General features: G+C 36.1%; 3 protein-coding genes across 3 annotated transcripts; all 3 read right to left on the bottom strand.

Moving 5' to 3' along the window:
• Window positions 1–7,278: 7,278 nt before the first annotated feature.
• Window positions 7,279–9,765, bottom strand: LOC114538255 (protein phosphatase PTC7 homolog). Its single transcript, XM_028559406.1, has 5 exons — window positions 9,404–9,765; window positions 8,914–9,093; window positions 8,617–8,815; window positions 8,415–8,538; window positions 7,279–8,341 (listed from the first exon to the last, which is right to left on the bottom strand). Exons 1-5 carry the CDS (start codon window positions 9,639–9,641, stop codon window positions 8,144–8,146), a joined length of 939 nt encoding a protein of 312 aa, XP_028415207.1. The 5' UTR covers window positions 9,642–9,765; the 3' UTR covers window positions 7,279–8,143.
• Window positions 9,766–10,298: 533 nt separating this feature from the next.
• Window positions 10,299–11,933, bottom strand: LOC114538241 (lysosome membrane protein 2-like). Its single transcript, XM_028559391.1, has 2 exons — window positions 11,857–11,933; window positions 10,299–11,668 (listed from the first exon to the last, which is right to left on the bottom strand). The coding sequence occupies exon 2, from the start codon at window positions 11,649–11,651 to the stop codon at window positions 10,299–10,301; it is 1,353 nt and encodes a 450-aa protein (XP_028415192.1). The 5' UTR covers window positions 11,652–11,668; window positions 11,857–11,933.
• A 6,336-nt stretch (window positions 11,934–18,269) lies between these two features.
• Window positions 18,270–24,376, bottom strand: LOC114538240 (transient receptor potential cation channel subfamily V member 5-like). Its single transcript, XM_028559390.1, has 8 exons — window positions 24,367–24,376; window positions 23,470–24,153; window positions 22,486–22,647; window positions 21,447–21,967; window positions 21,023–21,295; window positions 19,572–20,117; window positions 18,994–19,154; window positions 18,270–18,827 (listed from the first exon to the last, which is right to left on the bottom strand). Exons 1-8 carry the CDS (start codon window positions 24,374–24,376, stop codon window positions 18,383–18,385), a joined length of 2,802 nt encoding a protein of 933 aa, XP_028415191.1. The 3' UTR covers window positions 18,270–18,382.
• Between the last annotated feature and the right edge of the window lie 71 nt (window positions 24,377–24,447).

Here is a 24,447-nt window from a genome sequence, read left to right as displayed (position 1 = left end):
TTCCTTGTTTGCAAACAACAAACATATTAGTCTACTACAAAATGTTTCACATAAAAACTTCTGATTATTTTTAAAAGAAAAAATATATACTTTGAGCTAACAAAACTGATACACTAACTTAGAAATTATTTTTAAAGCAATTTCTAAGACATTCCTGACACAGTGTCGATAGGAACTAGTTGATAAGTTAAATAAGGAACAGTCCCATAGTAGGAATACTGTAACACGATACTTGTGGGACAACGTATTCCCAGAATTTTTTGAGAAGGACTAGAGAATGATCTGATCTGAAATACTGTAAGAATTAGGAATATTTTGATGATGGTATCCATCAACTTACAGGATTTGCTTCAAAAATGGAAACAAAAACACTGCAAACAAACAGACTTTATTTGGCACAGGGGAAACTTTTAAAACTTCAAGTTTGTTTGCTTTTGGTATATTTACAAGCAATTTACCATTGTTCAGTCTAATATAAAGCAAATATATTTCAAAATAGCCTATATTTAGGTGATCTATTATATATTCATATATATGTGAAAAACATCCGGTAAATATGCAGCGAAAGTACATGGCTATAAAAAGAGTCCCGTTTTGATAGAAATGCATCAGTTCATCATTTGGACCACAGCTGACAAGACTTCGAAGCATACAAGACACTCAGGAATAATAAAATGAATATCATGGGTATGTTTAAACGAGAACTTTATGCTATATAGAGAAATCATTTTTAAGGGTGTATATTATAAGAATCTTGGCTATAATTACTGCGCGTTTTCACTCCAAATATAAAGTCTGTCGAATTTCTGCGGATGTAACAATTAGAGACTGAGAGAGATAGAGAGCTTTCTAGAGAATGTGTATAAGAAAATATTATAAAGTTATATATTAGTTGCTTTATACTAATGTAAGTCAGTTTATAGTTTACTATAGTAAACGAGTAAAGTTGTTCTCTCAGTAGCAGCATATTATAAAAGAGTTAGATCTAAAGGATGGTGATAATATTTTATGCAGCACGACAAAGGCTAAACATAGATTGGCAAAGTTAGCCCCCAGTTACGCGATACCGTATTAGTTTTCGAACCGATCTTTGTGTACCAGCAACTGACGCCTATCTGATATGGAAAGTAATCCAGTATCGTGTATAACTGGGATCTCACAGTAGTTATGGTCTCACTTGATCTAATTCTTCTATACCTACCCAAGTACCTTGTAATCTTTCTCTTGCATTAATCTATACCGTTTTGAGTGGTTTCAAAACTCTGACTTTGAAAACTGAAAAATATTTATTTAATTTTTGAGTGGTCAATTAACTAGACGTATTAATAAAAAGGTTTTAGTTAATAATCTCCACTTAAGTTTGAGATTTTAAGGAGATATACAGATAAGAATAGTAGGCGGACGCTCCCAAATCGGTTTTCGCGTGCTTGGGAAGGTCCCCAACGAAGCTGAATATTAAAACATTAAACCATTAAACCATCGTCAGTCTTATTTTTTTGGATAATTTACTTCGCTATAGTTTCAAGTAAAAAATCAACTTTTTATTTTTGAAGAGGAAGACGGTAAAAAGTTTGAAAAAAATCGACTTAAAAGTAGTTTAGAGTTTTGAGTTTCTCATGGGCTGAAACGTTTCTAGGATTCATGCACTCACGTGGATTGGGGGAAAACCAAGTTAACACGTATAGCTCTTTTGAATATATTAAATGAATAATGATATACAGGGAAATTCCCTAGAGCCAGGCCATGCCACTTTTCTTCTACGCGCGTGGAAACTGACCTCGATTCAACACTGGATATATATATATAGCTTAACTAATATGAAATCAATAAACTTGAGACCCCAAACATTATACTTATCAACTTTTGTTTTTAGATACACTAAAGCCGTTGAGCGTGGCTTGTTTGTTCATACTCATGAATGTTATGCTTCAAAAAACTATGGGAAGGCAACTAAACGATAGCTCCAAGTTGTACCATTATCAAAACCTCTTCAAAACAAGCATTTTTGCGCATAAACTTGCTTACGACACAGAGGAAGATATAGTAAGTTTGATAACCCCTTCTCTCCTGCATTGTCCAATTTGCCAAAGGATAAATTGATTAAGACAACTCACTGTACATATCTGATATATATGAAGTAAATTACATTAAAGCTTAATTTATTTTGCAGAGAAACAATCCAGTGTTTGGTTACAACGATCCCAGGATGAGAGCAGAACTCGTTTGTAACGTTACATACGGTTACAAACACAACAAGCATTTCACAGTAAGTTGCGTTTTTTTGTCCTTTCAATGAGAGTTGGTTAACTTGGCCTCTTAATTAAAGTCGTTATCAGTATTGTCTTATGTCATACTGTGTTCTTGGCAATGGTAAAATCGTATATTGACGTTTATTTTCAGGAAAAAGACGACTTAATCCAGAATAAAAAGACGCTAACAGCATTCACAAAGCCATTGGACAAAGTAATTGCAGATCTTAAAAACCAATCCAGCCCGTTTCCTCTGAGCGATATACAGTTAGTTGGTTACAAAGTTGTGGATATGATTTTGACGATAAAATATGTCGTAAGTATAATAATAACTTATTTCCTGTCCTCCATCTTCCAATACCCTACAGTAACACTGGATCAATAAGAGATGATGCTTACTGGACCTCTAGGAAGAACAGTTTAAAACTGATAGAACTATCCAGTATAAATATAGTTAGTTTAGTTTAGGTTTCCTCCTGTAGTAACACTGGATCAATAAGAGATGATCCTTAAGGCTAGTTTCCACTCAGGAAAAATCTCCTTTGGATCGGAACGAACAGGAAAATTTCCTTTGTCGGTGAGTTCTCAGGCGGCATTCATACAAAGGAAACTTTCCTGTCCTGTCCGATCCAAAGAAGAATTTTCCTGAGTGGAAAGTGGAAACTAGCCTTTACTGGGTCTCTAGAAAGAAAAGTTTAAAACTGATAAAACTATTTAGAAACTAACGAATTTATTAATGGTTTAAACACATTTCGCTAAACAACTGTTCTTACTTTCAACAGGAAAGTCACTTGCATTACGACGCATCAAACTCCAGCCAGACAAAGACGATTCTGCCATTTTACCAAACTGCCTTGAAAACCAGCCTAGGAAATAGAGTTGTTGGTTTACTGAAGTGTTTAAGAAACGAATTACTTTTTTCTGCTCACTTCTATCAAGTTAAGATGAAGGAACTAAAAAAAGCAATTTCAGCAAGCTCATAAATGAACATAAGTGAATTATACTATCATACGTAATTGCATGGTTTGTCATTGCATATTTGCAATGTTTAGAAAGTAAACTTTATAAGTTGACCATAATGATAAAAAAATTAAATAATTTCAAAAATTTTCATAAAATATATTGAAATGAACTTTGCATGAACTTGACAATTAGATATCCAAGGTAATAATATAGTACGTGTAAGAGAAAAGAAAAATATTTAATAAAATTTGTATTTAAAAAAAAAAAATTTGTGTCGAGTTTATTAGCGTATTATGAGTAACAACTCTATGGTAATATTTCATGTCCAGAATCCACGAATATAATCCTAAATTTTAATCCTAAACCTGAGCCTAATCTTTAACTTAAGGATTAGAATCATGGATTATATTTGTGAATTCTAGACATGAAATAATTGAAATTATCACCATATATCGATGAGTCTATGGCTTCACAACGTCGCCATGCATTACATTTGCATAAAACGTAAGGAAATTAGGGGGATTTAGAAACAGACGTTGACAATGTAAACATCATTGTCAGGGGAATTGAAAATATGCACATTTAATCCCCGCAGGTTAGAAAGTAGAATATATAAATGATCATTTCATCACAACGTCACGAAGTTTCTTTTACTTTCTATCGTCAGATAAATTACTGTATTTGAAACTCGGGGATTTTACTTTCAAAACAGGGAATAACGCCTGAAAATAGATTGAAAATTTCATAAAAAAAAGGGAGAGAAATGAATTATTGAAAGGCCACAAGAAGCTTGAGAGGAAGTTCGCATATGGGTCAGTTTTACAACGGAGAACTACATAATCTCCTCTCCTCAAGTTTGCACAGCCCGCTTTACAAAACTGCAAAAATGATATCAAATAAAGCAGTTCAACCTTTCTAACTAAAAAGTGAAACTAAACTCCCGATTTTCGCCTAATGAAATTGTATTATACATTCATAAGATTCAAAATTGTGAAACCGTTTGAAACCTTTTACCTAAAGCTGTATGTGTGTCCTTGCATGCCGTCTCCCTTTCATCGTCCTATAGCTTTAATCTTAGGGTGCTTTCATTTAAGCGACTGAGCTGGTCAAAACGGTCATATTTTGAATTGAAATAGAGGATATAGCGGTGAAAATGTATTTCTTGTGCCAGGCAGATGTAATAATAATAATATACTCGAATGCAGAGTTCGTGAAACACGCTTGAAACACTCCCATGCAGTAATCTGTCTGTACTGAATTTCAACAGGAACTGCCTGGCCATTTTAACCGTATAACGGAAAGGGCCCGGCCTTAAAGTTATTTTTATGATATCCCGCTTTGGGATATCCATGGGAATAAAGCTATTTCACTAACGTTAAAAAAGGAAAGTAACTGTACCTGTATCAAAGTCTACACACTTTATGTACAATTCTTCTTCAAGTATAAAAATCTTTTCTAAACCAACTTCTGTAAATTACTCTCGCCATGCAGTAACGTAGCCTGCTGGATGATTTACTCTTGCCATAGTCTTGATATTTGAGTTGCATGGTATTCAATTTCTAAAAGAAGAATAATTTTAATAAAATTTGCATAGCGGGACATCATCAGACCAATACGCCAATGATCATAATCTTTCCTGAAACACTTGTCTATATATGAAAAACCGGTTGGAAGGACGAGGAAGGACGAGGTGGATTTGAAACTCAAAATGTGCTTGAAACTAGGTCTATTTTTGTGGATAATTTTAGCTAGTTTCTCAAGTCTTACACCCGAATTAACGAAGGGAATTCCAATGTCATCCATGAAATCGACAAAAATATAATTTGACAGCTGGTCCCACATGAGGATGTCAAACAAAACGGTAATACCCAAAAGAATAAAATGACAGCAACAAAAGGGACATAAAAACTGGAAGATTCACACACAACGCATGCATTCACTTGAGTTGTTACTGCTGTTGGGAAAACATTAAACTCAAATCTTTCTTAATTGAAGAAGAATACTGTCTTAAAACTTCACACATGGACAAAAAAGGTAGGCTCAATTTGAAAATGTTGTTTAGTAGAAGTTTTTGTTGAGAAATTAACACCTCGAAAGGTATAATAGACAGTCCCGCCAGTTCAGTTATTCAGATATGGGACCATCACGTTACAATATTTCTTCAGTTAGTTTAGACAGAACGGACTAAACTCAGTTGCGTTCGAGCTAATGGATCTTTCTTATTTTGAAATAAATATAAAATACTGATGTTAGAGAAAAACTATACTATCTAAGACGACAGTAACTAATATAGAAATATTTTCTAGGAATTTCGATACTTACAACATCGGCTGTTATTTTGCTGTTGTTTCGTTGTATGCTGATGACTGAAGGTCGCACGTCTATGAGCTACCAGTTCCTGTTCCTACAAACCAAGACGGCACTGGATGTGACCGAGACGGCTTACGTAAGAAACTAGTCCACTTTATCCTAGAAATAAATGAGCAGTATTATTGTAAATACAAGTCAAACCATGCCTGGTATATATGTAATGTAGTGTTGAATAATTTTCGCCATAAACTAACAGTGGAATTAATTTTTTTAACACATCAAACAGCGTACAATAAAGGCAAACCAGACTGCAGTCGAAGCATTGAGAGGAGGTTTTGGTGTCTCTGAGTGTTGGAACTACACTTTGGATGTGAGTTTGTTATTTTAAATCAATAAGTTTAAGATTATTCTTACGGGATCTTTAGAGAGAACAGTTCTGAACTGATAGAACAATCCAGTTTAGTTTAGGTTTCCTCATGTTGTAACACTGGATCAAAAGAGATGATCCTCAAGAGATGGACCTCTAGGCTCTAGGAAGAACAGTTTAGAACTACCCAGAACCATCCAGTATAAATAAAATCGGTTTAGTTTAGAGAACAGCCTACAAAATTACCCACAAGTGGTAAAAGTCTACGACACCTTCTATTTGCAGGAGGATGAGAGATTGGCTGACAATTACGGCCGTTTAAACATCTTCAAACGTTATGCCAAAGATTTAAACATCACCATTGATGTTATTGTTTCGCTTGGAAATGTTCAACGCGCCATCAAACACAAGGTAAGATCAACTGTACGATCACCACGTTACTTATCAGTTTGTTTCGAATGCCTTTCGAATGCCTTTAGTTTATCGCTGGATATTCCAGACTACAAATGTACAATACCCCCACATATAAAAGATTCAACCAATATTGATAATTTTTTTTCATATCAACAGCGTAAAAGTCTTGGCTTACCTCGCATACAATCCACAACAACCCATGTATCCAACATGAATATCAGCAAGAAAAACATGGACGTAATGCAGGCAGCTCTTCTTTCAAACTTGGAGAAAAATCTCTTCTTGATGCTGAACGATTTTGATCTGCGTTCGCAAAAAAAAGCATGAAAACTTTGCATGTGTTATTATTTCATAGTTTCATCGTATCGATGTTCATAAAGTAAGCTTTGTAAGTTAAAAAAAAAAAGTTGTAAAACAGTATTCACTATTAATTATGTCATCATTGTATGATTGACAAGAACAAAAAAACAGTTATCTTTAACTATATTAGTTAGCTTGTAACCATACGTCATATTCATCGTAATTTATAGATTAAAAAGACTTTAAAAACATGTATTTGTGTCAGTTACTTTACCATTTGATCTGTCGATGTGCCTGATGTATAAACTGTCTGTACCAATGATATACTGTTTGTACCACTGATGTCCCTATCTGTACTAATGATATACTGTTAGTACCACTGAGCTATATAATAAGTTAGTACCACTGATGTACTTTTCTGTACCAATGATATACCATTAGTACTGCTGATGTACTTCTGAGTACCACCCATATCCTGTTAGTACTCCTGATGTACACATAAGTACTAGCTAGTCATATTTTGTTATTACTACTCATGTACCTGTAATTACCACACATATACATTTAGCATCATCGATGTACCTGTAACTAGGTGTAAAATACGGTTATTACCACTTATGTACATATAAATGCAAATGTAAAAATTAATCTCAAACATAATGTTATGTTATATTTATTTGACTTTATATTGGTATATACATGTACATTGTCTGGTCCTTATCAATGTCTTCCTAGACAAAAATGCACAAATTATTGATAAAAAACCTGCCAACTTGTATTCCAAAACTTCACAATGTTTATTCCCATCAAATGATTTTCTACAAGGCTGTTGACTTATTATACATCAAAAATTTATTCATTCTTGTGCAGATCAAAAGCTTGAGAGTTACAACATTGTAGATATTGATGTGACAAGAACATTGCTTAAACTGGTTCACAACGAGGCAAGATTTTCACAAAATACACACTCAGGGAAAATAATTAATATATTTCTAGATATTATATTTGCCTTTAAATATTCCCAACTATGACAAACCAATCTTTATTAATATATATTTACAATAATATAAATATTTTACCTAAATCCTATAAAACAAGCTTGGTTTCAGTAAGATGCCAGCTTGTGATCAAAATGTTTATTATTTTCATGCGTGGGTGATTCCCTGTCATGTGCGTGGCCACCCTAACCTGTTTCTGTTGTTGCATAGGGCATAAGTTTGAAAACAGGAGGAAACATATACAATCCTCATCATCACACACAGAGAATCAACCAGTGAGAATCTACATAGCCAGATATTACAATGCCTTAGCATCAAATGTGGTATAACAACTGCCTAAAATAGACAAAACACTTCTCGATATTTTGACCTGAGGGCCTTCGTCAGGAGAGTTAGTAAGAGTTAATTAATTAGTAGGTGTTTTGTCTATTTTAGACAATTGTTATACCACATTTGATGCTAAGTTGTTTGAAGATGCTGCCAAGCTGTTTCCTGGTTATATTGGAATGTATCTTTTAGAAACCAACTAATTATTTAAAAATCTACACTGGAGTGGGTGCAAGGGACACTATAGCTACAAGTACTGTGATATCATCGGGTTTCCCTCCTATCGCCTCGATACCCTCCTGCATCCTGGCTTGTTTGGCAAATGGGGAGAGATAATTGGGATCAAATGATAAAGTTCTTGCTAAGTTTGCTAAAGATTCTGCTACAGACTGAATGGAATTGGCAGTGTTGTCCTAGGTAGAAAAATACGTTTAGAGTGATATTGTTTGTATATAGAACACAAACTAGATGAAAAACCCAGTTTACCTTTAACTTTGAAACTTCGTCAATTATTTGTTTCTCTGTCAAATTATCGAAAAGCCCATCTGTTCCCAAAACAACAACATCATTTTCTTCTACTGCAAATGAAGTTTCCTCTGCAGAGTCTAGACTAAGATATGTCACAGAAATCTGTCAGATAATTGTCAAAACATAACATTTTTATAAAGATCAGGGAGTTTCAACTTACGTGTCTTGTATAACATCTCCTTCTTGAGCAGGTGGTGGTACGGCCAGTTGAAAAGGAGTGTTAAAATAATGCTGTTGCCCCAACGAGGAATGAACAATATTCTGCTTTCGTATAACAAGAAATCCAGAATCTCCAAGATTTGCAGAATGCAAAGTACTGCTCTTTTTATCCAGTACAACAATACATGCTGTTGAACTGCCTAGAATATATTAACCAACTATTAGGAAACGATCATTATTGATTCTAGTATGACCAAGCTATTATATAATCCAGTTTCCTGGATAAGGAAAAACTTACCAAACAAAGGTTCCTTATTTTCAGAAATGTCATGGTATGCTTCTGTCATGATCCTCACAGGGGAGGGATTGTCAAGCAAGCCCTGATCAATCAGACGTTTGCAGTTCTCCATAAGTGCACTAGAAAATACCGCAGGATCAATACCATAGTGCCTCCAGCCACCAACACCATCTGCTACACCTAGAAATATACGAAGCTATATCAGGGCCGATACCTTTGATTGTAATCATGCAAAGGTTTCTCAATAATGGTGTATTATGTCATCAAGATTATGTAATCAAAATAAATTGATGATATCGTTAGAACCCCTTGATACCTGTTTGCTATAAGAGGAAATAGAAACCTAATCATTAACTATACTGCTCAACCTTTCCACTCTGTGGGTGGGAATGCCTGATTATATAACTTTATATAAAATATTTATAACAATTTAGAAACAATTATGTAGAATTCTTTTACGGATAAACTACGGACACTATTATGCAATTACCTAGAACATTCCGCGCTCTGTCTTCTGCTACGAAAAAAGCATCTTCCCCAAAAGCGAAGCGTTTATTTGAAGGCGTTACGTCCTTGGAAAAGCCACAATAAGCAGTAACTAGCCGTGTATAACGTCTTGAATTTCCGCATGAGTGTCCTGCATTATCTTGTCGTAACAAGCGCGGTACAAAATACCTGATTTGAGACGCAAAAACTCGTCCGTATACCAAAGGTGATTGCAAAGCCATACCAGGATTACTGCATTTTTGTTTTGTATACTTGTTTTGTACAATTCACGGTTAAAAAGCATGTAGAAAAACCGGTAAATTAGATGAAAACTTCTGCCAAAAACACATTTCGTTCACGGGCAACTCTGGCAGCAGGACTGGGCTCGAATATCTGCATTGCGCAATCGTATTACGTAAGATTATTTCAGGAGGGGCAGTACGCGGGAAAAAATGGGGCGTGGCAGTGGGCGTGGCGGCACCATTGTCTTGAAATCAGACACCATCTGATCAAGGATACAATCTTAAGATACTAAACCTAAGATTTTTGTTTTCTTTATTGAAAGAACTACAAAAATACATATAAATTCTTTCATATATATAATAGAATTAGAAAGCCAACAAAACTATTCACTGAATTTATCCCTTTTGTTAAAAATCAACCATGAATATTCCCTTATGTAATAAATCTGATGTTCAAATATTGTCTGTCTCAAAAATGTATAAATCACAGACACAACATTGAATTGCATTGAATCAAATGCTCGTCACCTGTGCTTTTTAAATTGAACGTTTTTGTGCGGATAAAAATGATGCGAACCCACATTTGCATATCTTCAACATGGCTCATTAAAAACTGCCCAGTAAAATGGCTCTTAAATATATCAACAACTAGTAAATTTAATCACTTGCATTAATCAGTGATGGATTTAAATGACCTGAATCACCATTAGTACCATAGTCTTCTTGTTTTTCTTCTGCAAGCAGTTTCAATCTAGTTTCATTGTTTTTTGAACAAGCTAATCTTATGAACAATATAATTGCAATCAATACCATCAAACCACCAAGAATAATTAACCCAAGTTCAACCCACTTGATAATTTCTAAATTGTTCAGGACATTCTTCTTCACTTTCTGGGCATTTGAAGAGTCAATACGAACATGCTCGTCAATCCACATAATTGGTATTTGGGCAGATTTAACGTTTTCCAAGTCTTGTATTCCTGCCATTGGATCAACCTGAATATTAAACTGTATCCTCTTTGAGGCTTGTAAAAGAATGCCGGTGTTTGGTTCGAGACTAAGAAAAGTGTCATGTTTTTCTTCGTTGGGCGATAATCCGTGAATCATTTTTAGTAGTGACTTGTCACCATTGAGAAAGTGTGGGGAGGACACAACAATTGGTGCTTGAAAAGGCACGCAGGAACTGATACTCAATAAACCAGATGGTAAGCAGTTTGGAACACAAAAACCTTTGTTATCCGGGTTAATATTTCCACTTTGGAACAAATACTTTGGAGGATGGAAACGGTATCCATCAATGCCTTCAATTGTGACCTCATCAAGATATTCTACATTTAATGATCTGCATAGTTGGATAATGAAGATGAAAAGCATATCATCTTTTGAGATATCTGGCTTGTAAACTGAACCGTCTGTACCATTTAACATATTTGCATATGGAGAATTCCAAAAACCCAGGTGGCCAAAGTTATTGTTCCATTGCTCATAACAACCAACTTTGTCGACATCACTTTCACCAGTGTTAATTGTAGAGTATTTATCATAATTGGGATTAGGCTGCAATGCAAAAGTTCCCGACACGTTTGGTAACATTCCCTGAAGAAAGTGGAAACGCTTTACCAACCCATCGCGCAATTTATTGTAATCCTCAAACATTGCATCTTCATATCCCCAAATAGTTTCATTTACTGTTTTATTTTGAAATAGGTCTTCATGAATATATCTTAGAACACCTGACAAAATCTCATCAATAATCTTAACTTCACCTTTTGTAAAAAGCTCATCAATTACCCCTTTCACCTTCTGCAAAATTGTCACATACGGTATATTCACTGAAGTGAAGTAATCGTTAGGACCACAATCAGAGCATGATGTACTAGGGTCAAATTTATAGTTTGTAATTTGGTTGTAATTCACCTTATCATGTCCACGAGAAATATTGAATTTTTGTCGACTTTCGCGATACGAATAAGGACCTTTTTCAATCACAACCGGGGCATCACCTTTCATAACTTCTTCATGATTTGCTATATGAAAGGTGTAGATCTGAAGATATATTGGTATCGTAGGTTTTAGCCATTGATCATACACTTGGGATCCAGGAGTTATTTTGACGTTGTCTGCGATCTTTTTTTTTATAATTTGGTTGATATAGTCGTGCAAAGCAAACGGTAACACGATTAAAATAACACCAACAAGTAGAAGGATAGAATACCTTGTTTTAGGACCGCAACAACCACAGCATTTCATGTTAAAATGTTTTGGAGTGAAAAATTATCCTCACTCAAGCTCTGACACTTTCAGCTACAATATATATTACATAACAATAGACGCAATTCGTGAAAATCAACCCGTGACTGTCATGCGCGCGCGCGCTCCCCCGGGTTGCGCAAAATCCAGGGGGGGAGACTACTGACTCTTTTAGCAAACCTATCGCATGATAAAATTTGCGTTTTTGCGAACAAATTCACGTAAATCGGCGTAATGAAAAATTGACGTTACAAATTACAGTGTCCAAATAATGTAGAGAAGAGTAGGTTTTAAAACAACAACACACTTGTATATTTGCATGATTTTATTTATCCCTCAATTTATATATTCGCTTTTATTTTTCGTCCTTACATCAGTTACATGAAGACTTTTTTACAGTAATCAAGTCTGTCAAGTCAATACACGTCACATATACCATTGTGACATTTCAAAGTTAAACCATGACCATCACATCCTCCTTGGCAGTCTGCGTCGTTTGAACATGGATTACGCAACTTGTATTTCGTACATCTTTCCTGTAAAGAGAGAATTTATGATTGGCAATATATAAAATCATTAAAAATATAAATTTATTATTTAGTTCTACACTTTTTGTGTCAAGTTTTCTTTTGGGAAAGAACTACGTTCAACTATATCAGTATCAAAATTGAATATCCAAATAAATGCAGGAATTTTACTAACCAAATTTTTGTCGTCTGGAACCGAACCATCAAATAACCAGGCAATCCCATCTTCTACCTCAAAACCAGCCAGGATTATCAAAGCGACCAAAAGCACAGAAGAAACCTTCATATTTTTCGCCCAAGGCTCGGAGTTCCTTAATTTAATGGCAACTGACTGAGCACTGCTGACGATTCACCTTTGAAAACTCTCATATTTATAGAATCGCTACGGTACTCGTAATTAGAAATGTCAACTAATACCGTTGTTATTAAATTTCCTAAAGATAATGTTTTGCATTTCAATAGGAGAAGATTTGTCAATATATTTGTTTTATATATATAGAAAATTTGCCGAACATTTTATTAAACTGTGTGTGGGCTCCGAATTTGTTTACTTGTTCACTCGAAAACCAGGTTTTCATCACCGCAATTCTTTATCGTTGGTGGCCAGTAGCACCAATAAAATATTGAAGACATTCATCTTCATTGCACGAATGCAGCCGACAATAGATCCTTAAACCTACTACTAGGAATTACGATTATGAAAAAATCCGCAGTCAGTCAAAATTAAGTACAATCCAATCAGTGTTTAACAGTTTTGTCCTTTGAAGAAACCGATTAAAGGAGAAGTTCAGTAAAGTAATGAATCATACCCCAGAAGAAGCTTGTATACTTGAAGTAAGAATAAATGTGGAGACGAATTTATGGTTTTACAACTGCAATTGCCAACAAGCTTGAGTTATGTTTATTTTGTCCAATTATTCGTCTTTCCCTTGTGCAAAGGAATATTAAATTTCTGTCTGGTTCAGAGTAAGTGTTAATAACAGCAGACATAACAAATCGTGTGTTATTATGCTCTGATCCGGATAAAAAAAATTGCCATTGCCAATGGCACTTGAAGGTTGCTATGAAAGCTCCGCTTGAACAGAAACAAAAACACCTGAAATTCTGAATAGTTCTATTAACTCATAGATACTGATAACAATTCTTTTGTTACAGAACGAATTGAAGTAATTGTAAAGGCATTCAACGTTACTTTTTCGAATCACTATATTACATCTAATATCTATTTCCAACATACTTTCGTTATACAGGCAAATTTCATACTGCTGGGCAACCTCAATTGACGCTGGTGATATTGCAATGATATTAAAAAATAGAGGTAATCAAATAGTTAAAAAAGTTGTATTCAAAAAAGTAATTCAACTAATTATTAATTAAAAACTAAAGTAAAACTAAAATCATAACCAGCTGAAAGTTTAAAATAGTAAAATAAAAGGCAAATTACAAATAAGAAATCTTGAGAATGCAATATAACATTGGTTTAACCAACAAGGCAACAAGTAGGCTGAAACTATGATTTTTTATACCTTTTTTATATATCAAGGCAGAATGAAAAACAATTTAAAAGTAATCATCATGTGGGCGTACGGAATCTAGCCAAGTAAGGCAAAACATATTAGAGAATTGAGTGAAACACGATATGTCTTGTTATTTTAGCTAACTTTAAAAATAAGGCTTAATGAATCATGGAATGGAAAGTCAACAAGTGGGATCTTATTGTATGTCGCCAAGAATCCAGGCAACGCCTTTGTCAGGCTAGGCGATGGAAACTGCATAGCTTACTTACAATCTTTCTACACCGAATTAATAGAAATTTAAAATATACCTATATACACACTCAGGTCTACTATTATCATTCCTAGAAGGACTCGGACAGTACTTGAATTACGTCATGATTCCAACAACCATGTTTTTAAAATTATTTTACGACAGTGTTCTGGGAATCAAACCCAGAAGCCACAAACGCGTTTTTATCATTATCAACGAACACGTTTTGGTTTGGCCCCAGGCATGGACACTGTTTTTTAAAGCCAAACGAAAAGGAGGGAAACCGGAGTGCCCGGTGAAAAACCCTCCAAAGATAACCTGAATTTCAGGTTACCTGACCGGCGTTCTGAATTTGGTATTTTCATTAGAAATCGTCCGCAATCACAGTCCAGTTTTTATCTATAGTTCACCGTTTCATGCAGTTTCTACTCATCCGAATGGAGTCCCAGGAATTGCTATTCAATTCTTGAGTTTCGCGTCAATTCGATCCTGCTGGTGGTCTAACCTGCGAAGCGCGCTTATCGCCATGCTCTTAGAAATTCAAATGCGCTTTGTCCGACAATGGCAACAAAAATTATTTCCGAATTATTCAAATATGTTCATTTTTTGATAAGGAAATGCTTCGTATTCACGACTTGCATGCTTTTTCATTTCAAACCGATGTAGACAACAACACTCTTCCGCGACCCCTTCTTAAGACATACACCACATGCACTGTTTTTATCTTTTTTTATACGTTTTGGATTACGGTTGACCCAACATGCAACTTACTCAACATGCAACTCACTCAATATGGCAAATATCAAATGTTCCTCACCTTTCGCACCTTTGGTAAACAGTGTACCGAATTTCACTTGCTTCGTTGCTTCATTGCTCCATTCCAAACAGTTGCGTTCTTCTTTAACAACATCTCGACGTTGGGACGTGCAAGAAATTAAACAACATAGTAAGTGTGTCAAAATACGAAAGGTTTTCTTTAAAGGGTTGGCTTTTCAGGCAAGAGGGAGTATACAATACAATATTAACCTACAGTTCAACCACTATATCCCCAGATAACCCTGCATTATACAAGGCCCAAATTATCATGCAATGTAATATATCATGTAATATAAGAAGTATATTTTCCTTCTTATTCAAACTTCGTCAAGTTAGTCAAAATAATTTGATTGCGTTTCTTTCCTTCATGTTTGAGATTAACTGGATTATCAGATCTTAAACTACAATACGAAAAATAATAGAAATAATACAAGGGAAAGAATACAAACAAGGGAAGCAGAAGAGTGATTGTGTCAAACATCCAATAGTAATTTTTTCTTCATTTCAAACTTAAATAATTCGAATTTAAATGTTCAAAGACGAAAGTGTAATTTTTGTTGCCACTGACAGACGGTCCTTCGAACGGTCGCATTATAACAGGCTGAACAGAGAACTTATATAATCATATAAGTACTCGCGATTACCTTCGTATTAATCTAAAATTAGGCTAATACGAATTCGTTTTTTTTCGCTGCGTGCGCGTCGACCAAGCTAATTGCATGGTCTTACTTTATTTCAGCATTTTAAAGCCATCATGCATCTTTCGCAGTCGCTGTGGTGGTCTTGAAATCACTCCTGAAATACTTTTCAATCTAACCGTGCTAGTTTTTTTTGTATAACACCACCTTAAGTCGTTAAAATTCACACGCAAGTGACAAAACTAGGAATGTTTCATTGAGAAAGATCGAAAACGCCCTCATAAGAGCTGCGAGAAATTTTCTGTTATCATGCATTGTCGAAAAGGGTGAAATGTCACTTGATGTGTGAATATACTAGGTTAGACCACCATCAGGAATCAATTCATGCACAAATCATGCACTAACATTAATCATGCATTACTCTAATTAGTATACATATAGTATATACCTCAACCAGCTTCTGCTTGTACACCCGTCTCGTCGTCCATCATCTGATCCTGCGACGATAAGTTCATCATCTGATCCTGCGACGCTCCTTCAACATCTAATTCATCACTGATCCTGCGACGCTCCTTCAACATCTAATTCATCACTGATCCTGCGACGATCCGTCTGGTCCTGCGACGATCCTTCAACATCTGATCCTGCAACGATACTTTATTACAAAGATATGACATTAATTTTCAAGCCACAAATACCACTTAGGTAGCAATATCATACATACCATACCACACCATACCATACCATACCATACCATACCATACCATACCATACCATACCATACCATACCATACCATACCATACCATACCATACCATACCATCTGATCCTGCGACGATTGTTGAACATCTGATCCTGCGATGATCCTCCTGATCCTGCGACGATCCTTCATCATCTGACAACAAAAGTATGATATGAATAATCTCCAAGAGAGAAATGTCACTTATGTATAAAGCACTCAGGATAAATTATATCGAACCTCCAACACTCCAACGTCAGTCACTCGTAAGGCCTTCGCATTGCGCACGCGAATACAAAATGTCATGCACGTTTTTGTACAAAGAAAACAAGAACACTGGACTATCATCTCCTTCCAGAAATACATATTTCATATTTTTATGTTTTAGGCGCTCTCTGAGCGATATTTTTGTCCGGACTATATAGTCGTCAAGATGGAGAAAACACAAGTGATTGGGGCCCCAGAATCACTTGTATTCACTCCGCATGCGCTTGATACGACCAGACTTCATGCAAAAATCATGCACAGGCGGAAAACTTGAAAATGAAGGAGGTAAACAGAAGAGTGTTCAGTTTATATCTTAGTCAAAAAAGCCAAATTCCATGCAATTTTTACTCATGCATATTGTCGAAATCGAGTTTTGTATTTGCGTGCATAAATGTCCCAAGGCATGTCCAACATCTCTTTACGATTCTTTCGTTCTACAAAAACAAAACTTCGGTAAAACAAAAGGACAGGGAAGTCTAGCATAGTACAATCATATACCAATACAAATAATTATATAGGCATTGAGTTTTAATCCGTCTTTCCCTTTCAAAACGAGCATTCCCTTTGGGCAACCCTGTTCCAAAAACGAATAGGCCAGCTGGGAAAGTTAGTTTCAGTCATAAAGTTCGAAATCATTTCGATATATATCAAACTATTCTAGTTTCGTCCACCCTGACTGTCCGTAAACAAAGTACAAACGTGTTATTTCAAGTCACAAATGCAAAATACACATATATTAATAGAACAATACCTATTATTCGCTGCGAGCGAGCGTTTGTGTTTCGCCTTCCACATCTTTCAGCGCCGTAGCTCGTTCTGAAATGAAATAAAAACGGAAAATCAACTGAAGTGAGTTAACAGCTTACTTGCATTTGACATTTTAAATCGAAATATACAAGATATGGGAGTAAAAATCGGCGAAAATATACGCCTTCAGTTGCTAATGACTTCTGGCTATTCAAACCAACACAGCGATGAATTAATTAAGTTTTCAAAGCCAAATATCAAGCCAACAGATTCTTATAACCAAATATGAAGCCAACAAATTCTTTTAACCAACCTGACTATGTGTATGGAACTTCTTCGAGCGACTTCCTTCGAGATTAACGTACCAAGTCTGAGTATCTTCACGAATTCATCCACCTTTTATCACCTCAAAGAACATTCCAACGGATTAAGTACGTTGCTTCTCGTGTGCCGAACGAATAACAACAATAGATGACGATTCATCCTCCTTGATTAACTATTGTTTTAAATGCATGTTTCGCACAGCGATATGTTTTGCATATTTCTATTGCTCGTTGCAAGTGAAGTGATGAATAAAATGCTGGTCCGTAAAGCGATTCATGAATCTTTGTGTGAACGGTGTCTTTTCATACCCCAGAAAGAATGCCTGCTCAGTTTACTTTTTGCCTTCCGTTTCAGGTTGACAGCGATTATATTTTACATCACTTAGGCATGTTTCAGACGTTGGTTGAACTGTTTATGTGCTGAATCGAATGCAAATGACTTAAACAATACAAAGACATTAGCTCATTAACATTAGCTTGAACACATGAAAAGTTCGAGGTATGAAACGGGACTCATATCAATTGAATAACTTTATTTTTCCGGTAAATGAAAAACATGGTGTTATTTTTGTTTATAAAAATCTAGTTTACAACGTTATTATCTACACTCACATATTATTCACACCCAAAATATACAAATATTACTTTTTTCTAACGTTAATAAAGTTTTAACATTGCGACCCATTCGTCCCCTGGTCTAGTCGAGGTGCAACGAGGGCTATATCTCGTGTTGGAGGTTTTTGTCTCCGTATATCAATCCCCGGTAGAGACGAAGTGCCGGCATGCCTGGAATCTAGTTGAGGTAATGAAGAGCTTCGACCAGGTTCGTGTTCAGTTTGGATTGTCTCGTTCGACTCTTGGTGCATGTGATCTTGTGGTTCTTTCTTCGGAGACTTCCCACGATGTTTGTGGGGTTTACTGGTCGCTGATCTTCTAGTGAAGTCAGGAGCTGGAATGTTGCTAGTGGAAGGTGGTGTAATAGGAGCTGCAGTCTGCACCTGTCTTTGAACTATAGTTTGTGTCAGAAGACGTTTGATGTCACTAAGTTCCCTCTTCATGGCGGTCATTTCATAGTTTTGCCGCTCAATGATTTGCACCAAATTATCACGTAAACTACAAAGGAAAAAGATGAATTAAACGATTAAAACTCAACAACTTATTTTGGGAAGATTTCGTTACAAATCCAAACCTCCAGCTTGGGATAGCGAGAAAATCTGCGGTTTTTTAGTGAAAAAAAACTGGAAGCCTTCCTCGCCGGAAAACATCACACAAGCTTTACCTGTCAACAGACTCTTTATTTTTACTAGTTTCCCCTTTTCTTTCCTCTAAAGATGTTTTCACTAATTCTTCAACTTCCAAGACTTTATCATTGATTTGATGAGTAAGCTTTTCCAGTTCCCCAGATTGTGGCTCGACGGAGTCATCGTCATAATACATCTCCTGAAGTGAGAAAATCAAGATGTTTCTCAGACTCTTGGACGTAATCTACCTCAATACATTGCCATAGTTCGAACACATAGGGACTAATAAGAGATCTTTACTGAACCTCTAGAAAGAATAGTTTAGAACTGATAGAGCTATCCAGTATAAATAAAGTTAGTTTAGTTTAGGTTTCCTTCTGTAGTAACACTGGATCATTAAGAGATGATCCTTACTGGACCTCTAGGAAGAACAGTTTAGAACTGATAGAGCTATCCAGTATAAATAAAGTTAGTTTAGTTTAGGTTTCCTCCTGTAGTAACACTGGATAAATAAGAGATGATCCTTACTGGACCTCTAGGAAGAACAGTTTAGAACTGATAGAACTATCCAGTATAAATAAAGTTAGTTTAATACCCTACACAAGCTTATTCTCACCTCGGGAGCGCATTTTGTGTGTATATGCTTCATAAACAAATCTCTCCGTCTGCCAGCCATGTCAGTTTCGAGGGAAAGAATTGTGCTCGCTTTCTGCATGACCGCATTAGCATTCGCGTTATCGTAGACCCTCTGAAACGTGTCTGACATGAGAGCTATGAACAGATTCAGACACACAATGGCAGAAACCGCCAAATAGGTTCCGCATAAAATTTGCGCCATGGTTCGGTCTATGACCAACAAGGAATCCCAGGGATAGTTCCCGACGACTGTTATTTCCCACACGGAATACATGAGGTTATTAAATGTTCTCCAGCCTTCTGAATCCTGACCCGCTTTTCGCATCTTTTCTGCGTTCTCGTCTCCCCCAAAATTGATCCAGAACGCGCAGATGAAGGGAATGTAGAACATTATGTAGAGAAAGCCAAATATTAGAGTATCTTTGATCAGATGACCTATCATGACGATGAACGGACCCAAGGCTTCGAAGGCACGGAACACTTTCATCAAACGTAACCAAATTAATATCAAAGCAATTGACATGACCTAGCAAGAATTGAAATGTTAGAACAAGTTTAGGTTTCCTCCTGTAGTAACACTGGATCAATAAGAGATGATCTTTGCTGGACCACTAGGAAGAACAGTTTAGAACTGATAGAGCTATCCAGTATAAATAAAGTTAATTTAGTTTAGGTTTCCTCCTGTAGTAACACTTGATCAATAAGAGATGATCCTTACTGGACCTCTAGGAAGAACAGTTTAGAACTGATAGAGCTATCCAGTATAAATAAAGTTAGTTTAGTTAAGGTTTCCTCCTGTAGTAACACTTGATCAATAAGAGATGATCCTTACTGGACCTCTAGGAAGAACAGTTTAGAACTGATAGAGTTATCCAGTATAAATAAAGTTAATTTAGTTTAGGTTTCCTCCTGTAGTAACACTTGATCAATAAGAGATGATCCTTACTGGACCTCTAGGAAGAACAGTTTAGAACTGATAGAGCTATCCAGTATAAATAAAGTTAATTTAGTTTAGGTTTCCTCCTGTAGTAACACTGGATCAATAAGAGATGATCTTTGCTGGACCACTAGGAAGAACAGTTTAGAACTGATAGAGTTATCCAGTATAAATAAAGTTAATTTAGTTTAGGTTTCCTCCTGTAGTAACACTTGATCAATAAGAGATGATCTTTGCTGGACCACTAGGAAGAACAGTTTAGAACTGATAGAGTTATCCAGTATAAATAAAGTTAATTTAGTTTAGGTTTCCTCCTGTAGTAACACTTGATCAATAAGAGATGATCCTTACTGGACCTCTAGGAAGAACAGTTTAGAACTGATAGAGCTATCCAGTATAAATAAAGTTAGTTTAGTTAAGGTTTCTTCCTGTAATGTACAATAAATTTATGAAAGTTTAAAAATCACCATATTCTAAAATACGGAAGTCTTTACCTTCGGATGAAGCTCGTTGGCAGTATTATTGTCAATTGCCACAGACAAAACACGTGTCAAAATGACGCAAATTATTCCGAGATAGGTGACCCAATCAAAGTAGTTCCAATAACTCTGAAAATACGATATTCCTTGCGATGAAATGCTCTCAATCTCCATCTCAATATATTTGCATTCCTCCGGCCAGCGAGGGTGACAATACTTTAAGTCACGATTAAGTTCCCCGATTCTCCAAGTCTTCCATTTTTCATGTTGTCTTCTGGAATTACGTACCTATATTCACAATAGAATAAGATCTTGAAAACCGTAGGTGTCCCAGGGGGTGTGAGAGAGGTTGGTTGAGGGAGTTTGGTGGGGGAGGTTGGAGCAGCTCCCCCCTTCAATTTTGTCAAAATTCTTAAAAAAATTGGTTGGTTTTTTGTACCTCAGCAATTTCCTGGCAAATGAACAAGGCTGTTATACTGACAGCTAAGGACTCCAACACAATCCTCCACCAGTATTTGCTTGGAGGGTCATAATAACTATAAGTTGTCGCTGCGGTTCGAGGGAGAGTTATGCCAAGAACAGTCCAAAGCAGGCAATACAGAAGTTGCACAAACACTTGGATAATTGATCCTGTTTTGCCGAAACATTCCCATTTCACTTGAATAAGTCGTTTAAACACTGGATGCATTATGAGATCCATCTGTTTGAATCTGACTGCCTCTTCCAAAGGGGTTTTTGCTAAAATGTTTTCTTTTTCACCTGGTTTACCAGGTTCAAGTTGGTTGAGGTAATAGTACTGCTTGCGGTTGGCTCGATCCATGCTGTGAAACTGCTCCAAAGCTTCCTTAGCAACCGGTGGCATTTTTGCAACCATTAGCGACATTGCTGTTACCCCATTTTCATCACAGACACCAGCAGGAACGTCAAGGGATATAAGCAGTTTGGCTGTTTCTGAACGATCTATGAAAGTTGTGAGATGATATTACTCACAGCACTTTGATTGACCAGATAATAATAACTTAAATTAACAACTGGTTCAGACCAAACATCAACCAAGCGTCCAGACCAACAATTTACCCAGTCAACAGATGCAAGAAATTAGCTGAAATAAATGACTAACAGATTGCCACAGTAAAGTAAAAAGCAAATTCCGAACAAACAAGACATCTTGAGAATCAAAATATAATTCAAACAAGACACAGATTGAGACTGTAAATTTTCGACTTTATTACAAAGTCATCTTCAGACAGAATGAAGATGACTTTGTAATAAAGTCGAAAATTTACAGTCTCAATCTGTGTCTTGTTTGAATTATATTTTGATTCTCAAGATGTCTTGTTTGTTCGGAATTTGCTTTTTACTTTACTTTCTTAAATTGTCGGCTGGTCATGGTTTTTGATTGCCACAGATACACCACCTTGTTGGTTCTCAGAGTTTGCATGTTGTCTTAAAACATGGCTCCTATATGAAGTACCTACCTAGTTCAGCAGCCACGTGCAACGGAGTTCTTTGTTTATAATCTCTGCAATTTACATCAGCACCAAGATTAATCAGCTCTTGCAATGCACTATCAGCATCATTCTTTGCAGCATAATGTATCGGTGTTTGACATTCTCCATATGTGCAAGCACTCAGGGATGCTAGGTCAGGATAAGATGCAAGAAGTTTTTATAATAATCTATTCCATGATCAGATGAAATTGTAAACAATAATAACTCCAAGACAACCAGCTTTGTACTTAACCTGAGTACATGCAAGGAATTCAACCTAAAGATGCCAAATGACAAATGCTAACCACATGCCCTTTTTTTATTTATATCTTGCACACAAAGCTGGTGGTCTTGAAAACGTATGGAATTGAGTAGATATGATAAAAAGGCTTTATTGACAGACAATTAATTGAAAGGTCAGAGCCTTGTATCTCATATGCATGCATGAACTCAGTAATGCTAACAAGGTGTTTATGTGTTTCAGATGTCCTAAGTGAACTTTTATAAATTCTTATCATATCAGTTTGTCTACGTTATATTATACAATACAATACTAGGATGTCAATATCAGACGTCACAGCAGACAGATATGGCAAGTTAGTGTGATATCCAAATTAACATACCCTAACTTTGCTAGTTTAATAAAGCCTAGTTTAATAAAGCACTGTAGCAGATAAACCTTGGTCTAGACAAAGATTTGCCTGATAAAGATTTCTTATTTTCTTTTAAAAACAACACTCAGTGTAGATGTTTTAAACAAATATATACAAGTTTCTGTGGAAGTTTCCAAGCAGTACATACTACAGATGCTTATATAATTAGCCTAATTATGATTTATCTGAACATGCAAGAATACATCTGGGACTGTGCAAAATCTGGGTCCAAAAGGTCAAAATATTTCTTACTCTATAACAAGTTCTAAATGTTTTGTATTAAATTAAGAAATCATTAATTACTCCTCCTTGAACTTACCTCCATTGTCTACCAAGAACTTTATCATTTCCGCATAATCTACGGCTGCTGCAACGTGCATAGCCGTCCGCCCGTACTTGTCTGCTTTGTTGATGTCGGCACCCTTCTCCAACAGAAAAAGGGCAACATCACAATGCCACGCCCTACTAGCTTCATGAAAAATCGTCTGGCCATAACGGTCACATACATTCACATCCGCACCACTCTGCAGAAGTGAATCTACAAAGTCAAAATCGACTACAGTGGTTGGAGCTTCTGGATCAGCTTTGGCTAGTTTAGCAAAGTAAATAAGTAATGCTCTATTGCCTGCGGTTTGACCAGTCTGTCGACTTGTACCAGAAATCTCGGCATCATTGCCCACCTCCGAACTATTCACCCCTTCTTCAATGTCACTGTCGAGAAAAGGTAATGGTACTTTTAAGTTTTCATAAATTCTAACCCGCTTGTCAGAGCGTCGACGTTTCCCAGCATTAATACGGTTTTCTCGTTTCGTGCACACGTAATGCTTCCAGATTGACAACGCGTTATTCTGTCGGTGAAGAACATCCCATGCTGCGACCAGCGAGCTTCGGTCTGTGTTCACTGATGGTTTAACAAGTTTCGCTGGCTTAACTACAGTCAATTCAACGCTTTCTCTGTCGTTTTCATTATTATTTGGCTTTCTCCGTGTTGGATAGACCCTTCCTTCATTTTCGATGACTTTCTAACTCTTTTTAGCGTCAAAGATCAAAGATTGTTGGCAAAGCGACCGTAAACACAGTAATCAAATCATCTATAGTAGGCTCCGTTCAGGGCTTTGACCCTTTGCCCTAAAGTTTTCTTCTCCGAACAAGACAAGCTACTGTTTCTTGTCAAATGTCAATCGTATAAACAAAATATTTCAGAACTTTTCCTCACTTCGCGCCATAAATCATAAAATACAACACTTTCTTTTTCAACTTGTTACCTAGTGACACTATGACAGACAACTGGAAATGA

The sequence above is a fragment of the Dendronephthya gigantea genome, unplaced genomic scaffold (genome assembly GCF_004324835.1).
Source record: "Dendronephthya gigantea isolate DGI-Jeju-01 unplaced genomic scaffold, DenGig_1.0 000178F, whole genome shotgun sequence".
NCBI classification, from domain to species: Eukaryota; Metazoa; Cnidaria; class Anthozoa; order Malacalcyonacea; family Nephtheidae; genus Dendronephthya; species Dendronephthya gigantea.
The sequence above is the reverse complement of the archived record's forward strand: the minus strand, read 5'-3'. Positions and strand labels throughout refer to the sequence as shown.

Bases quoted from the DNA above. Each gene is read 5' to 3' on its own strand.
- LOC114538255 (XM_028559406.1), bottom strand. From the start codon at position 9,641: ATGGCTTTGCAATCACCTTTGGTATACGGACGAGTTTTTGCGTCTCAA. The intron at 9,094-9,403 runs GTAATTGCATAA...GTATATTTCTAG, and splicing joins CAGAGCGCGGAATGTTCTAG to GTGTAGCAGATGGTGTTGGT. The intron at 8,539-8,616 runs GTAAGTTGAAAC...GACATATCTTAG, and splicing joins GGAGATGTTATACAAGACAC to TCTAGACTCTGCAGAGGAAA.
- LOC114538241 (XM_028559391.1), bottom strand. From the start codon at position 11,651: ATGAAAGGTGATGCCCCGGTTGTGATTGAAAAAGGTCCTTATTCGTAT.
- LOC114538240 (XM_028559390.1), bottom strand. The intron at 22,648-23,469 runs GTAAGTTCAAGG...ATCCTGACCTAG, and splicing joins GTTCTTGGTAGACAATGGAG to CATCCCTGAGTGCTTGCACA. The intron at 21,296-21,446 runs GTACAAAAAACC...TTGTGAATATAG, and splicing joins TTTGCCAGGAAATTGCTGAG to GTACGTAATTCCAGAAGACA.